The sequence below is a fragment of the Triturus cristatus genome, chromosome 6 (assembly GCF_964204655.1).
Source record: "Triturus cristatus chromosome 6, aTriCri1.1, whole genome shotgun sequence".
Classification (NCBI taxonomy): domain Eukaryota; kingdom Metazoa; phylum Chordata; class Amphibia; order Caudata; family Salamandridae; genus Triturus; species Triturus cristatus.
The window spans coordinates 1,852,372,141-1,852,388,142 of NC_140589.1; the positions used below are offsets into that span (position 1 = coordinate 1,852,372,141).

Below are 16,002 nucleotides of genomic sequence, written 5' to 3' on the forward strand. Positions count from 1 at the left end.
GGTTGGGGAGCACCCTTGATGTGCTCAGCCCCTCACTCTATTCACTGGCAGGGCTAGGGTCGTCAGTCGCACCACAGGGGGCGGAGCCAGCATTGTGTGGGGAAAGCCCTGCCCTATTCAGGTCCAAGGTGCACTCCTCCCCAGCCATCAGCATGCTAATCTCACACTCACCACTGGGGCAGACCCAACCAGACTCCTGGAGCCAGGCTCACCAGCCAGCTCCAGCCAATCACACGCCAGACACACTGCACACAGAAGTGCCCACTTCTAGAAGTGGCACTTCCACACTAGGTACATGCACGACACACACATCATCGCGCAGCATTCAATCACACGAGTCCGCACATACCAAACTCGGGCCTGCACACCCCACGCATCAGGAACTACTAGGGACACATACATTCCCCATGCATTCCTATGGGAGGGCAGGCCTATCTCACCACATGCACTCAGAGTGCGCACGCACTTTACCCTGGGACACAGGGAAAGTGCGCAGAAACCAAAAATCACCACACCAAGTCACCAATAAAAAGCAAAAAGTTCTGGGGTGAACCTGCCAGAAGGGCCAAGTCCAACAGTCCTTTACTAGCAATTTAGAGCATGGAATGGATAATGGCCATAGAATTGCAACATGGAATATTGCTGGTCCTAATTAGTAAGCAGGATTCCCTAGGCTGGTACGACTTTATCAATAAACATGCAGTAATTTGCTTACAAGAAACTTGGTGTACCACCCCTGTTCATTATGCAGGATTCTCTTCGCATTGGGTACAGGCAATACCATCTCCTGCTGGAAGGGCAAAATTAGGGCTTTTGTTCCTCGTTTCAAATAAGTTGCCGGTAATTGTAAATTATTGGGGTGGACTCTCAAATAATGTGGCTGACCTCTAAAGGAGGGAGGGATCTGGTTGTGGTTAATTTCTACAATAACATGTTTTTATTCTATTCGTAGTAAAATAGTTCCAGGGCTAGATAAGGGATTAGATACACCATTGCGTTCAATTAATAGGAGCATTGGTTTGGGGGTTTTTATATTTAAATTTGCCCCCTGTTAATAATGAACGGTGACGACTATATACATTTTCCACACAATGACTATGGAGGAGTATGAGAAAGTGCCTTGTTTCTGGATGGTTGCCCCCACTTTTGCTGGACTGCTGATGTACTTTGACTAAGTGTGCCCTGGGCTCCTGCCAATCAGCTACCCAAAAACTGCATTGAAGACCAAACCCAATTGGCACTCTCTGGACACAAGTCAGTCCCCGGTAAATGATACTACAGGTACCTAGGTTACTGTGACCAGGGAAGGCTTCTAAGGGCTGCAGCACTTATTGTGCCACCATTAGAGGTCCTGTACCTATACACACACACACACTGCCTTGGCAGGCTGCGTGTTTTGGTGCAGAGCAAAGTGAAAAGTCAACATGGCACACATCCCTGTGTGCCATGCCTACAACCCACTGCCCTGGCATAGATCAGTAACCCCTCTAGCTGGGTGCACTACACCAGTGGTGAGGGTACAGGTGCATGAGCCCTGTAGACCTACAGTGTCAAAATCGATTCTTAGACATTGTAAGTGCAGAGCTGCCATTAAGTGTATATGGTGCTGGGAGTTTATCATTACGAACTCCACAGTACCATACTGGCTACACTGAAAACTGAGAAGTTTGGTATCAAACTCCTCAGCACATTAATCCCACAGTGATGCCATTGTGGGATTTCATGAAAAATACACACAGAGGGCATCTTAGAGATGTCCCCTGAAAAACGACCTACCACTAGTGTCCAGGCTGAGTGGCTGCTTTCAGCTGCCACCACTAGATATGTTCCTGGACCCTGGGTTGAAAGCCTGCTGCTCTCGGAGCCGGAAACAATGCACATCCTGGGACAAGGTACCCAGCCTCCTCCCCCAGGATGGGCAGGGTCAACAAAGGGAAAGCTTCAAAAGTTTGCCACCTTTGTGAGCTTGCCCAGGCCTGTTGCTGCTTTCGGGAACTGGCCCCCACTGGTTTTAACCCCCACTTTGGGGTGGGAGTACCGGAGGGAAAAACAAGTGAGGAAGACAGTTGTGCCCACCTTTGCCAACCCCACCCCTCAGGTGGGGGAGGTGAGGTGAAGCACAGTTCTCAGTCCCCGCCATCTTGCAGATGGGGGCACCCAGCCAACCAGAGTGAGGCATATGCCCCCCTCCCGCTGTAGGGTGGCATTGTAGGGGGTGTACCCACCCCAAGGAAGCGACCCATTGGTCCCAACCTTTTTACTGACCTGTAACACCCCTAAATCTTGTATTTAGGGGCACTGCCGAACCTTGCTTCCTCAGACTAGAAAGTACAAGAAGAAAGGAAGAAGAAGGACCGAACAGCCATGCCGAAGCTAAGAGGAGGAGGACGCCCACTGACTTGAACCCAGCCTACCAGCCTGTCCCCACCTCGAACCTGCAAAAGCGAAACTCCAGTGTGTCCTGCAGCCAGCAACCTCAAGAGCCCCGAGGCCCTGCCCTGCCTTCAAAAGAAAAGACTTTGCCTCCTGTGAACACTGGATTTGTTCACCCACAGACTCCAGCTCCGGCAAAGACTGCAAGTCTGCACCACTCTGCACCTGACACCCACGGCCCGAGTTTGAGTGGCCCAACACCCCGAGGAGGTCTCCTAGACGAACCTGAGCCAAGATCCGGTGACGCCTGACCTGCCTCAAGCCTCCAGCCGACGCCTGCAGCTTGAAACCGGAAGGTCCCCCCAACCGCGACCAGGAGCTGGTAAGTAGATCTGACCTTAAAAGACACTCCTGCACCTGACGACCCACAGCCTTGGGTGGCCCAACCTATGGTGTCTAATCAACCCGCAGCATCCCAACTTACCTCTCCAAGTGATGGTCACACCCAGAAGACCTTTGTCCTCAAGCCTTTAGTGTGTTTGCAAACTGGAGGCTCCCAATTGAAAGCTACAGGCGGCCAACTCCAAAACAGCACTCTGCATCCGGCCTCCCCAGTGCCGCTGAGGGTGCACCTTTTGTGCTGGCCTGATCCCCCACGTTCCCTGAGCTCAAGTCCAGGAGCTTTGCTCCCACAACCCTCTGGCCTGCTCGTAAGCAGCCACCAATCGGAGGTCTCCTATCCCCCAATGGATAACATTGGGCCTCAGCACTCCGCAACCAGCTGCCCTATTGCCGCTGATGGTGTAACACGAGTGTACCCTTGACCCTGGGGAGTGTGGAGTTGGAAAATCTATAAAAACTTCTAACTGTTACAAAATAACCAAAACGCTTTTACTCACCTGTTTACAGGAAATGTCCCAGTGCAGGATCCAGGTATACTAAGTATGACTTAGAAATGTTATAGTCTGCCTGTGAAATTAATGGTGACCAGATCCCAACCTTCATATGTAGGAATGCTTCATCTACCATGGTTTACATGCGGATTTCTTCCATTGTTAGCAATTTGTGTGCCACCCCGAGGGTAGCCCAGCTACCGTTGAGCAATCACAGCTGTATCTTAATGACAGTTCTCTTGTGGAGCAGAACGCTTGTGGACCACCCAAGTACCATAGTGAATATCGCCTCCATAAAACCTAATGTCGTATTAAATGGGATTGGAGTTGACCCCATTGAAATTTTACATGGAATCTTTATAAAATATGGAGAAGAGATTTCCTATTGTCTTAATGAAGTAGTCAGTCCAACTCAACTGATAATTAATTTTATTAATACTAATGCTATTATTATTATTATTATTTTTTTTTTTTTTTTTTTTTTTGAAACCGTTTATTACAAGTCTCAAGAATATACAAGTATGGGCCTACAACCTTCCGGCCGGCCGCTAGTAATGACAGGAGCATAAGACATACATGCATAAAACACTTGGCGTTGCAGAGGAGCATACTCAGGAGGTATCAACGTCATAAGCCACATCAGCCAGACCACACAATACGGTTTCATTTTAAATTACAAACAACAAGAAAAACCACACCCACAAGGCAACCCGCAATCGAAAATAGCAGCATGTGCTCCCCTAAATGGGGGATCCCAACTATCCACAGGAGTCTGAAGAGGGGGAAGAGAACAGAGCGAGGACTGGGGGAACCCTGTGCCCGGGGCCGGGGGAAGGAGTCGGCTAAGGGGACGGGGCTGGTGAGGTAGTGGGCAGCAACGGTGGTGCACAGATACCCCCGCGGTAGGCGTTCCAGGGGCCCCATACTTTCACCCATGTCCCAGGCTTACCCCTCGCCACATACACCACCTTTTCTCGAAACATGCACCAGTCCATGTGTTCTTTCCAGGCCGACACTGCCGGGGGCCTCTGGGATCCCCACAGTTGAGCAATATCACGCTTAGCTATCATATATCCCAGAGTCACCCACCACGTCTGCGGGGCCGAGTAATCAGTTGGTTCCCACACATTCAACAGGCATCTCCTCGCTTCGGGCAGCAGCGCCACACGCGTAACCACTCGCAGGATCTCATGCACACCACGCCAGAATCGCTCCACCTCCGGGCATTCCCACAAAATATGCAGAAAGGTCGCCAAAGCACCACACCCACGCTTACACAACCCATCCTCAGCATAACCCATACGCAGAAGCCTTGGCCCCGTCATGTAGACCCGGTGGAGTATCTTAAGCTGGACGAAGCGAAGGCGAGCCGGTATGGCCACCTCCTTCGGAGAGGCCACCGCGGAGGTCCAGTCCTCGTCGTCCAACTCCAGCCCGTCGGCAACCCAAGCCTCACGGAGGCCAGTCAGCAAGCCCGAGCGGTCATTGATCAGTTTTTTGTAGATCAGTGAGATCGTGCTGTCTGGGACGTGGCCATCCAGCACTCTATCCTCCAGGGGGGAAGACTCCGGGATGGAGGCAACGTCTGGGAAGACGGAGCCCAGTGCATGACGGACCTGCAAATACCGAAAGTATTCACTGCCCTGCAACTGAAATTCCGTCTGCAGCGTCTCGAATGTTTTAAATCCCCCCCTCGTCCAGAGATCCCCCACTTTACTGATGCCCATTATGTCCCACTTCTCGAAGCCCTTCGAGGTCCAGAGGGAGCCCAACCGCTCAGACGCATATAGCGGTGATGCCCGGGTCAAACGGTCCTTCCACCCCATAGCTGCATTGGCCGCGTGCCACACTCGCACCATGACACGCGTGGGGCCCGTCAGATGAGCGTCGGGCGCGCCAGAATAGAGCGCTCGATTGTAGTCGCCACCTGGCAGTAGCATCTTGTCCATTTCAAATGCCGGGTTTAAGGCAGGCCCGTATAGGCCATGGTTAATTGCAGCTAGCTGGGAAGCCCAGTAGTACCGTTTAATATCCGGGAGGGCAATCCCCCCGTCGTACCATGGGAGCGTCAACTTCGCCAGGGCAATACGCGGCCTCCCGTCCCAGAACAGGCGGCGTTGCAGACTCTCCACCTCACGGAAGTAGCGCGCCGGGCAAAGCGTACAGGAAGCGTGGCAACAACATCATCTTGAACAATGCCGCCCGGCCGAGCGGCGAAAGCGGCAGGAGCCGCCAGCGCGCGACGTCCTCCTTCAGGCGCTGGAGGGGGGGAAGCAAGTTCCGTTCGTAGCGGGCCTCCGGGTCCAGAGTAATGAAGACACCCAGGTACCTAAACCCCCGTGAGGCGATCTGGATCGGACAGCCCCGCGGGAGGACGGGAGCCTCCCCAGAGAGCACATACACACATGATTTAGCCCAGTTGATGACAAGGCCTGAGTTGCGGCCGAATGAATGTAAAACATCAACCAGTACTATTAGTGATTTACGTGGGGAGGCTAGGTACAGAAGGATATCATCAGCGTATAGGGACACGCGGTCCTCATACTCGGGGGTCCAACGGAGACCACGGATAGAAGGATGCCACCGCAGCCACTCCGCCAGGGGCTCCAAGGCAAGCGCGAACAGGAGCGGTGACAAGGGGCAGCCCTGTCGCGTGCCCCGGCCCAGCTCGAATGGGGCCGATACTCTTCCGTTCACCACCACCTGCGCCAATGGGCCCGAATACAACAATTTGACCCAACTGATGAACCCTGGGCCAAATCCAAACTTCGCAAGCATCGCCCAAATGTACGGCCACTCAAGCGTGTCAAACGCCATGGTGGCGTCTAAGGACGCCAAAATGGCCGGCTCCCGCACGAATGGGACACGTGCGAGCACCCCATGCAAACGCCGCAGGTTAAGGGCCGTGTTGCGATGGGGAATAAAGCCGGACTGGTCCTGGTGAACCAGATCGCCCACCACGCCGACCAGCCGACTGGCCAGTACCTTGGCGAGAATTTTGGGCTCCGCATTCAAGAGCGAGATAGGCCGATAGGATGTAACCCGGTCCCGAGGTCTCCCTTCCTTGTGGATCACCACGATTGTAGCCAGACGCTGGTCCAGCGGGAGGGAGCCCAGCGAGTGGGCTGCCAGGAACATTGCGCGGAGGTGGGGCGCCAGGACATCCGGTCGCAACTTGTACAACTCGATAGGGATACCATTCGGGCCCATGGCCTTGCCAGAAGCGACCGAACGTATGGCGAGGGCAATTTCGTCGGAGGTGGGAGCGGCGTCCAGCGACACCCTGTCCTCCTCCGAGAGGGAAGGCAGCGCGATATCCCTAAGCAGGGCATGGGAATCCTCCACCGAGCAGGAAGAGACCGGGGAATACACCTCGCGGAAATAATCCGCGAAACAGGAGACAATTTCCTCTGGCTCGGTTACACTCACACCATCCGTCTTCTCAATCAGCGGGACCACTCGATTTGCTCTCTCCATTTTGTCCAACCACGCTATCAGTTTACCAGCCTTATCACCCACATCATACAGTCGCCCCTGTTGCTCCCTACTGAGGCCCCTGGCCGCCTCTGTGACGAGGGCCCTATAGGCCGCCTGCTTGAGTTGGAGGACATGTAGTGCAGCATCCGTCACCCCACCCTCTAGATCACCCTCCAATTCGGCGATTTCGGCCTCCACCCGGGTCACCTCCTCCCGCTCGCGCCTCCGGGCGTGGGAAATAAGGGACAGGGCCTCCCCTCTAAGGACTGTCTTGAAGGCTTCCCACAGGGAGATAGCCGAAGGCACGGACCCCACATTCTCATCAAAATATCGCTGCAGGGATTTGATCAAGTCAGCGCGAATGGTGGGGTCGCGCAGGTACCAGGAATTGATTGGGGCTACCCTGCCCTCACCCCTCGGAAAGACATCAAAGTGTAACAGGAGTGGGGAGTGATCTGAGATACCCCGTGCCAAATGGCGCACCTCTCCCACCCTCCCGACATAGGCCGCCGGGACAAGGACATAATCAAGCCGTGAGAGACTACCGTGGGCCCCCGAGTGGAAAGTGTACTGCAGCTGCGTGGGATGTTTTAAGCGCCAGCAGTCCACCAATCCCAGTGTATCCAAGAGGCCGGATAGCCACGCATGCGCCCGGGGGAGGTCCCTAGGGGGGTGACGATCCACAGTCCCAGACACCACCGCATTGAAGTCCCCCCCCACCACCAGAAGCCCCCCCGGAAGGCCAAGGAGGAGGCGCCCCAGATCCGCAAAGGTGGTCGACTGCAGCCCCGGTGGGACGTATACTGATACAAAGACAACCACTTTGCTCTCCATTCTCCCCATCAGGACAGTGTAACGTCCCCTATCATCGTTGAGCACCTCATCAATTTCTAACGGGAGCGAGTTCTTTACCATGATGCCCACACCCCTTGAGCCTGACGTGAAGCCCGAGTGGGCCATTAGACGGTAGCCACGCCGATTCATGGCACAGAAAGAATTGCCAATAAGGTGTGTCTCCTGCAGAAAGACTACATCGGGCGAGATTCGCTTCAAATACTGCAGGACCACACCTCGTTTGATCCTGTCCCCCAGTCCATTAACGTTCCAAGACAACAAAGTTAATTCCCTACCCCCCATCACACACAGAAGCCATCATTCGTCCCCCCGAGAGCACCTTAGAACCAACACAAAAATGGGTTTGCCTTGTGATAAAAAAGAACAACACCCCACCCCTACCCACCCACCCCAACAGAACTCCCCCCTCCCTGCACCCCTGCATGAGCCCAAACAGCCCCCCCAACGTGCAGTGTGCCTGTCGCCCCATAGATGGTTGAACTAACTAGACCCCCAGAGGAGGAGGGAGAACCCCCAAGAGACCCCACACAACCTCCATAGGAGGGGAACTTACGCGAACAGACGCATGGTCAAGAATGGCATCAATTTTGTCCAGAGCGAGGCCTAATATTAGTCCCTCAGTCCTGATCCGGCGAGCCCTCTCCCCCCACCGCTCCCCCCCCGCCCCCCCGATCCCGATCCCCAGACAGAGTATCCAGCCAGTCCCCGGCCGCTTCGGGACGATCAAAAAATTGTGTGCGGCCATCCACCTCCACTCGCAGGCATGGCGTACTTGAGGTTTAGGTCCCGTAGACGACGTTTGACACCGAGGAAGCTCAGTCTCTGCTTCTGGACCGCTGGGGTGAAATCAGGATAAAAATTAACGTCCATATTTTCGAGTCTGATCGGTCCCTGTAGTCTGGAGGATTGCAGGATAGCGTCTCTGTCCCGAAAATTGAAAATCCGGGCAATGAGAGGCCTCGGAGGGGCCCCGACCTTAGGCCCTCCCCCGGGAACCCTGTGGGCCCTCTCCACCGCGAAGAATTTACTCAGCCCCCGGGGTTGGAGATGGGTAACAATCAAGTCTTCCACAAATAGGTCCGCCGCCGCCTCCTCACGTCCCTCAGGCACCCCGATGATGCGGATGTTGTTCCTCCGGGCCCGACCCTCGGAGTCCTCCAGGCGGCGATCCATCAGCGCACTCGCCTGGCCAAGCTGGCGCACCTCCTTTTGTAGGGCCGCCACATCTGTCGTAAGGCCCGATGCGGTGTGGGCCAAAGAATCGACCCGGTCATTGGTCTTGGAAAGATCGGCCCTCACCAGGCCAACATCCACAAGGACCGAGTCGATCTTCTGCGCCAGTGTATCAAAACGCTGGCCCACCGAGGCCTTCATCTCGGCGATGGCGCCCATGACATCCCGCAGAGTCAGATCCGCGGGCAGATCAGGAGCATCAGTCGGGCCCTCAGGGGACCTACGTGGCACCTCGGGAGATCCCTTCTGGAGGGTATAGCGGTCCATGCTGTTAGACTGATGGACTGTGCCACGTCGGGTCGATTTCACCTTTGCCCGGTCACCATCTTGCTTCATGGCCATGGTCCCAGTCTCCCGGTCGCACCAGCCACGTCGGAAAGGGCAGGCAAGCAGGTTCACGGGCTCCGGGGGGGGGCCACCTCAGGTCTGCGGGGTGAATTACAGCCGGCGGGCAGGCAGGGTACCCCAACGAGGCCACACCAACTCACAGAGCCCCGCGACCCAACCTCGCCGAGACAGCAAGGAGGGTGCGAAAGCGAAAGTGAAAGTGCGGGGTACGCGAGTCACCAAGCCCTGCCCGCCGCTGTTGTTCACTTTGTTCCCGGATCACCCCACAGCTCAAATCCGGGGTTCGGCGAGGAGAAGGCCGCAAACCTCGATCGGTGCTCCCGCCGGTGTCCGAGGTCCAATTTGGAAGCGGAAAACGGGTGTCACCTCAGCTCGGGCTCACCAACACAGTCCCCTCATCTAGGACAGGATATTTTCAGGATAGTTGTAGGAGGTCACGGAGGTCCTCGGGAGCCTCGCACCTACGCGGCCATCTTGGTTGCGCGCTAGGCTCCTTCCCCACTAATGCTATTATTAACGGGATTCTGACTCGCCCCCATCAGGCACAAATCAGACAAGGTAGAGGCTGGTTCAACCACACGTGTACATTGGCTTCAAACCAACTGAAACAGGCCTTGCATTGCCAACCTGGAGACGATGCTTTGATCAAAACCCTTTGGGTTAATTATAAAACAAATATGTCAGCTAGGAAGAGGGAATAACAGGAAGAAGCCTGGGATAAGCTATCTGTGGCTGCAGAAACTATTAACAAGAAACTGTTTTGGGAAACAGTTAACGCCCCTTTTTTAAAGAGTTATTTGTTCCCTGAGCGGTTATCCCACGTTACATGCAAAGCTTGGGCAGCTCACTCTTCAAGTATTTTTAACCCACCAGACTGTGAAGCAGGGAGCACATCGAGCATAACACAGAGTAACTGGCCCACCTTACCATTAAATATTACAATTGAAGAGGTACAGATGGGAATAAAGTGAAGCAAGGGGGGAAAAGCCACAGGTCCAGATGGGGTCCCAGTAGATGTGTATAAAGCTGCAACCGATTTATGGAGGCCCATTCTCACTAGGGTGTTCAACACAGTTGTGACAGAGTGTATACCCCCCTCATGGTGCAAGTCTGTTATCCTCCCCCTTTATAAGAAGGGCAATAGCTAAGGTGATGAGTAAAGTTCTTTTAATGAGACTAGAAGAGTGGGCGAATGGAAAGGAGATACATTCCCCATCACAATACAGCTTTAGGAAAGTGGTGGGGACTATCAAACAGTGTATAAACCTGGACCTGTTAATAGGAAAATATACATGTGCCAAAGAACAGAAACTGTACCTGTGCTTCGCAGATCTTAGCAGCGCATTTGACCGTGTCCACCACTCAAATCTTTTGCTGACTTTGCTTAGCTTTGGTGCACCCAGACCAATTATATTTTTCCTTCCGAGACTCCATGAGATGCTATTGAACAAAGTGCGGTATGGGCCAGGAGGCGAATGCACACCAAACTTTGACGTGAAACGAGGCATTCGTCAGGGTTGTGTCCTGGCTCCTCTCCTCTTTATTGTTTATCAATAAGGTAGATAAGGTTATGCAACTGGTATAAGATGATGCCCCAAAAATCTCTGGGAGTCCTATCCAGTGCTGCTTTATGCAGACTACTTCGCGTTACTATCCATGACCCCGATTAATTAACAGTTTTGGGGATTTTATCAAATCAAGGAAACTTGTAATTAACAAAACAAAGACACGCTATGGTTTGCAGGGGCCTAAATTAAAGAAATGTGAATCTTTTTATTTTGATAATACTCCATTCGATACTGTCAACACGTTTTGCTACCTGGGAGTAACCTTTTCAGGTTGTGGTAAATGGTCAAATGAAATGCCCAGTCTAAGATGAATAGGAGTGTGCATGGGGCTTTTAGATTTGCGACAAAATTAGACAACCAGCCAATCAATAAAATGCTCGCAATTTATAAGGCTAGATCTGTTGCCACCGCCTTGTATGGTGCAGAGGTGTAGGGCTACCACTTTAGTCAGGTATTGCAGCACGAAGAAAATTCCTTTTTAAAGGGTCTTTTAATTTTACCTTCCGCAGCATCCGCTGAGATAATACACCAGGAAGTAGGACTACAGTACCCAGCAGATCTGATTTCATTGGGACTGATGCAATGATTAGGGACTGTCTATCTCTGGATAAAACATTAATATTGCTTGGTTAAATTATACCAGTAATACATATCGCAAGCTGTTTAATCTATCAATTGAGTCGAAACCTGTACAGGTGACAACGCTAACGAAACAGACGATCAAGAGTGTTTTTCTGATCTATAAAAAGGAATCTCGTATGTGAGTGGTGGGGGAAAAATTGACTTTTTAAATGTTATCAAACGCTTGAGCCTAAGATGGTTTTTCAAAAGTATCTAAACCAGGTTACAAAGCCAACACATCGCTTTGTATTGACCAGACTTAGACTTGGAATTTTACACCATCTAGTCACTTTCCCTGTAATGAAATCCTGCCCTTTAGATTCGTCTCCTTGTCCATGTGACAGGCAGTCAAAGCACAGTTCACTTTATGCTCTTTTGTAATCTTTTTTTTGAATTTTAGGCACTACTATCTAAAACCATTATTTTTAAAACAAAATGTGAGAAAACACAAAGCTGCAATGAAATTATTAGCTGACCTGGGTGATTCCGGGGTCTGTTTTAGTGTGACCTTATTTATCCTAAAAGCTAATATTGTAAGCAAAGGTAATGTTCCTTAAAATCTAGTATCTATCTGATAAGGACCTGTTTTTATGCAATTTGCTGCTAAAATCTGTATAAATGACTCATATTTTGTATCCATGTTTTTATTATTATAACTGCTTTTGTGGTTGTTTCTGCATACAGAATAAAGCTTATATTGAAATTGAAATTGCTATCCATCTCAGGGATGCATGACTTCTGGGGTCTGTGATTGCTTTTAAGTAAAGCTATCTTTTTGTTTCAAATGCAGCCCATTTTCCTTAAAGGAGAAGAGGATCTGTTTAAAAAAGAAAATAAATAAACGTTTAACTTTTATTTTTTAAGAGTAGGCAGCGGTTTGTGGGACCACTGCAGGTTAAAAAAACAATATATTTTCAACATTCTTCAATGGGAAAGGGTTCCTTGCAGAACCGTCCCTATTTGCAAAGGAGTTACCACCTCCTTTCAAGAGGTTGAAATATTAGGGCTTTGCAAGTGGAATTTTATCGCAAAACATTAATACATACAATTGGGATTCGATGTTTGGAATGGATGCCCTAAACATTACAGTTCCAAACACTGAATAGCAAACCCAAAGTGCAATTCTATAGATTCACAGTTTGATGTTTGTATTTTAAAAAAATATCTTTTGGGTTGCAAATGGCCCGATCCGCAAAAGCAGGCTGTTGAACATCAACAAAACTTTGCTCTTCCAGCCCGTAGTTATTTTATGTATTTCACCAGATTCTCCTAGGTATGACTATGGCTGTTTCGTGAAGGTAAGCTATTAAATGTCACTGCTTTTTGGAACTTTTTTATTATGATACTTCATGAAAAGTGCATATTTTGAAATGATGAAATAAAAGTATCCGCTGTGTTCTTAATTCCATCCTCATTAACATTCTTTCATGCTTCAGATTAGCTTCTGGATTTATCTTATCTTCTCATTCAGCTGGGTTTTGCACAAATGAAATTAAATTAAATTGAGATTTATAATGCTCACTAATACCCGAGGGTGTCTAGGCATGGTGTTACTACTGATTTTGGCTAACCAGAATTTGAGCTAGTTGTTGAACAATCAAGTTTTCAAAGGTTTGCAGAATGACAGAAGATTGCTTTCCTTCTTCAGTGTCAGAGGCAGAAATTTACACAAGCTAGCAGTGCCCGCCACAAAACTTCTCCTTCCCCATGAGGCAGTTTTAGCCCTTGGAATTATCATATTGGAGGAGGCCATTGACCGAATCTGCCTCTCTGGGATGTACCACGTGAAACTCCGTGTTAAGTAATCGGGGCCAAGCTCATGTAGCGCTTTTAAAAGGCAATACAGAGGGACTAACATTCGATTTGTCTTTTAACTGGTAGCAAGTGGAGAGGTGGAAGAGCATGGCTCACTGACTGATGTTTTGGAATAGCAAGCAGCAGACAAGCTGCTGCATTTTGGAGGACCTGCAATTTATTAAAATATAGTGATTGTATATTGAGAAAAAACCCAATGCAGTAATCAATTTTAGACAAGATGAGTGCAGCGACCACAGCTTTCTGGAGTTCTAAAGGAAAGAAAGGTTATATTTTCCTGAGGGTTTAATCATAAAGAAGCAGGAAGAGGTGATCGCCTTGATTCGTTCTCCGAAGTACAGGTTGGTGTAAAAGTAAACTCCTAAGTTTTTCACCTTTGTAACTAGCTCGGGGATTTCTCGCAATTCTTGTGGCCACCAACTTGGTGTCCAGAAGGAGTAAGCTCATCTGAAGAGAATCACCTCAGTTTCACCTGAATTTAGCTTCAGGCAGTTTTGGGACATCCAATTACCTACTTCACGCATACAATCGTGGAATATTGACGCAGTGTTTGGTGAATCCCCTGCAAAGGATGCTACAATTTGCGTGTTGTCGGCGTATGATGCTGTCTTAAAGCTAAAGGACTTTATAAGTGAGCAGAGTGGTGTGACATAAAGGTTGAAAATGGTCGGAGTCAGCGAGGAACCCTGTGGCACCCCGCAAGGAAAAGAGAACGGGGACTTGTATCTCCCAAGCTCTACCAGTTGCTCACAGTCACTGAGAAAGGACTTCAGTAGATCCAGCGCCCTACCTCTATTGCCCAGGGAGAAGAGACAGCTAATAAAGACAGCATGATTTACCTTGTTGAAGGCTGATGAGAGGTCCATCAGGATCAAGGCCAACTACCCACCTTTATCCATGACCTCTCTTATTTCCTCCGACACATTGATCAGGGCCAGCGCCATTCTATGTAGTCCCCTAAAGCCATATTGAGAGCTATCCAGAAGTTTATTCTCATTAATAAACTGGGTGATATTGAAGGCCTTTTCCAAGATCTTGGCCGGCAGAGGCAATTGGGAGATTGGCCTATAGTTGTTTGGGTCTTTATAGTCCAAATTAGCTTTTTTCAGCAATGGGAGACTGGATGCATTATTCCATTGTAGAGGAAAATATCCCTCGGAGAACATACAGTTCGGAGAACATACAATTTAAGATATCTTTGAGGTAGTTAGCTGTGACCTCAGAGACCGAGTGGAGGACTTTTGGGGGGCACGGCTCCCATGAGGATCCAGCTCTGGTCTGATTAAGAATGGTCATGACCTTTACATCCGAGATAAAATTAAATGTATTAAAACTAGGGATGGCAACTGCTGGAAAAACTGAACCCCTTATTCCCTCCAAGGTAGTGGGGGAGGGTCCCATAGTGTGCACATTCGTCATCCGATGGGGGCAAGAGAAGGATTTTGCGACTGGTTTCACTTTTTCCTGAAAGAAGTCTGCTAATAGATTACAGAATTCTTGATCTACTCCCTTAATTAAGGGAGGCCTTCCTGCACAAAAACAATCCTTAGAGGCATACTCCTCTTTCCATGTGTGTTGCAGGATGCAGCACACATGGAAAGAAGAAGTAATGCCTCTATTTGGTAGGCACACCTCTGTTGCGTGAACTCAGGTTTACAAGTGTTAGTAAATCTGGATTTATGTAAAAATACATGGGTGGATGCTTGGGAACAACCAACCTCCAACCATGTAATGCCTGCCAGAAGCAAAGTAAAGCAAGGCAACATTTCAGTGCTTTAACCAGGAATACACTCGCTAGTGGTGCAACGGAAAGCAGTGGCCTGCTCTTACCCCACTACAAAATGTTATAAGGAGTTCCTGAGACCTGGCATTTTACTGACATACAAAGAACTTAGAGTGAATATCTCCTCCCCCGTACCACAGGGACGTCTGGTGCCTACTTTACACCCCTGGCACAAAACACTTTAATTGATGTAGTTTACTCCTACTCTCCCAACAAAAACAACTCTCACTACTAAAAAACTTACATTACCCAGATCAACATTATGCAGAGTCGCTATCTCCGTAGTGTCTCTTACACAAGAAAAGATTATTCATGTATTTCTTCAGAATGAGACACAACCTCAACCCCTCGGATGAATTGTGCAGTCAGATGCTGAGGGCCTGATCCCTGTGTACTAACCTGCAGGAGAGCCCTTCTCGTCCACTGGAAGTGCCTCGCAGAGCACAAGGAGGGCAGCAAGGAGCAAGATGGCACCTGAAGACTTCATCATGGCATGGACAGCAATCTCTGAGTGCCTGCTGCTCCTGTGACTGGGATTTATAGGCTAACACAGGGAGAGACGGAAGGAAGTATGATGCTGGCAAACAAAGACTGGACAGCAGCCAATGATATTTTAATTATTTCCCGGTCACAAGCTACAGCATTGCAGAGACAGCGCCTCAACAAACTTGTTTTGTCAGGCTTTTCTCCCTTTGTTAGAGCCAGAATAGATGTTTGACCGCAGGAAATTGTAGCTTAAACACAAGCACAGCGCGCCAGCTACATACAGATGTGCAAAAGTCCTTTTAAAAGGGACCAAGTCCCATCACCCACCGAAGTGGCATGCTTCATCATCTGGGACTCCCTTAACCGCACCTGGTACGGTTAAAGAGCTACAACTCCTTTAATTACTGTAAAAAGGAGGAGCTCAAGGATGTTTTTAATTGATGTAACTTGGAGGATATAAATCTCATAATGAAAAAAGCTGCCAAAAGTGTAGTGAGACTAAGTGCAGTGTGTGAAAAGTGGTTTAAAGTATTAGTCTGCTCCTTTTGTC

At 49.8% G+C, this 16,002-nt stretch overlaps 1 protein-coding gene across 1 annotated transcript in view; it reads right to left on the minus strand.

Annotated features, from left to right (window-relative positions):
- Positions 1 to 15,482, minus strand: part of LOC146822194 (nigwaprin-b-like) — a 257,200-nt gene extending 241,718 nt beyond the window's left edge. The window contains exon 1 of the mRNA XM_085613330.1: positions 15,366 to 15,482. Coding sequence (XP_085469456.1) covers positions 15,366 to 15,456 — 91 coding nt within the window. The 5' untranslated portion in view covers positions 15,457 to 15,482. The remainder of the gene's footprint in view (positions 1 to 15,365) is intronic.
- Positions 15,483 to 16,002: the final 520 nt, after the last annotated feature.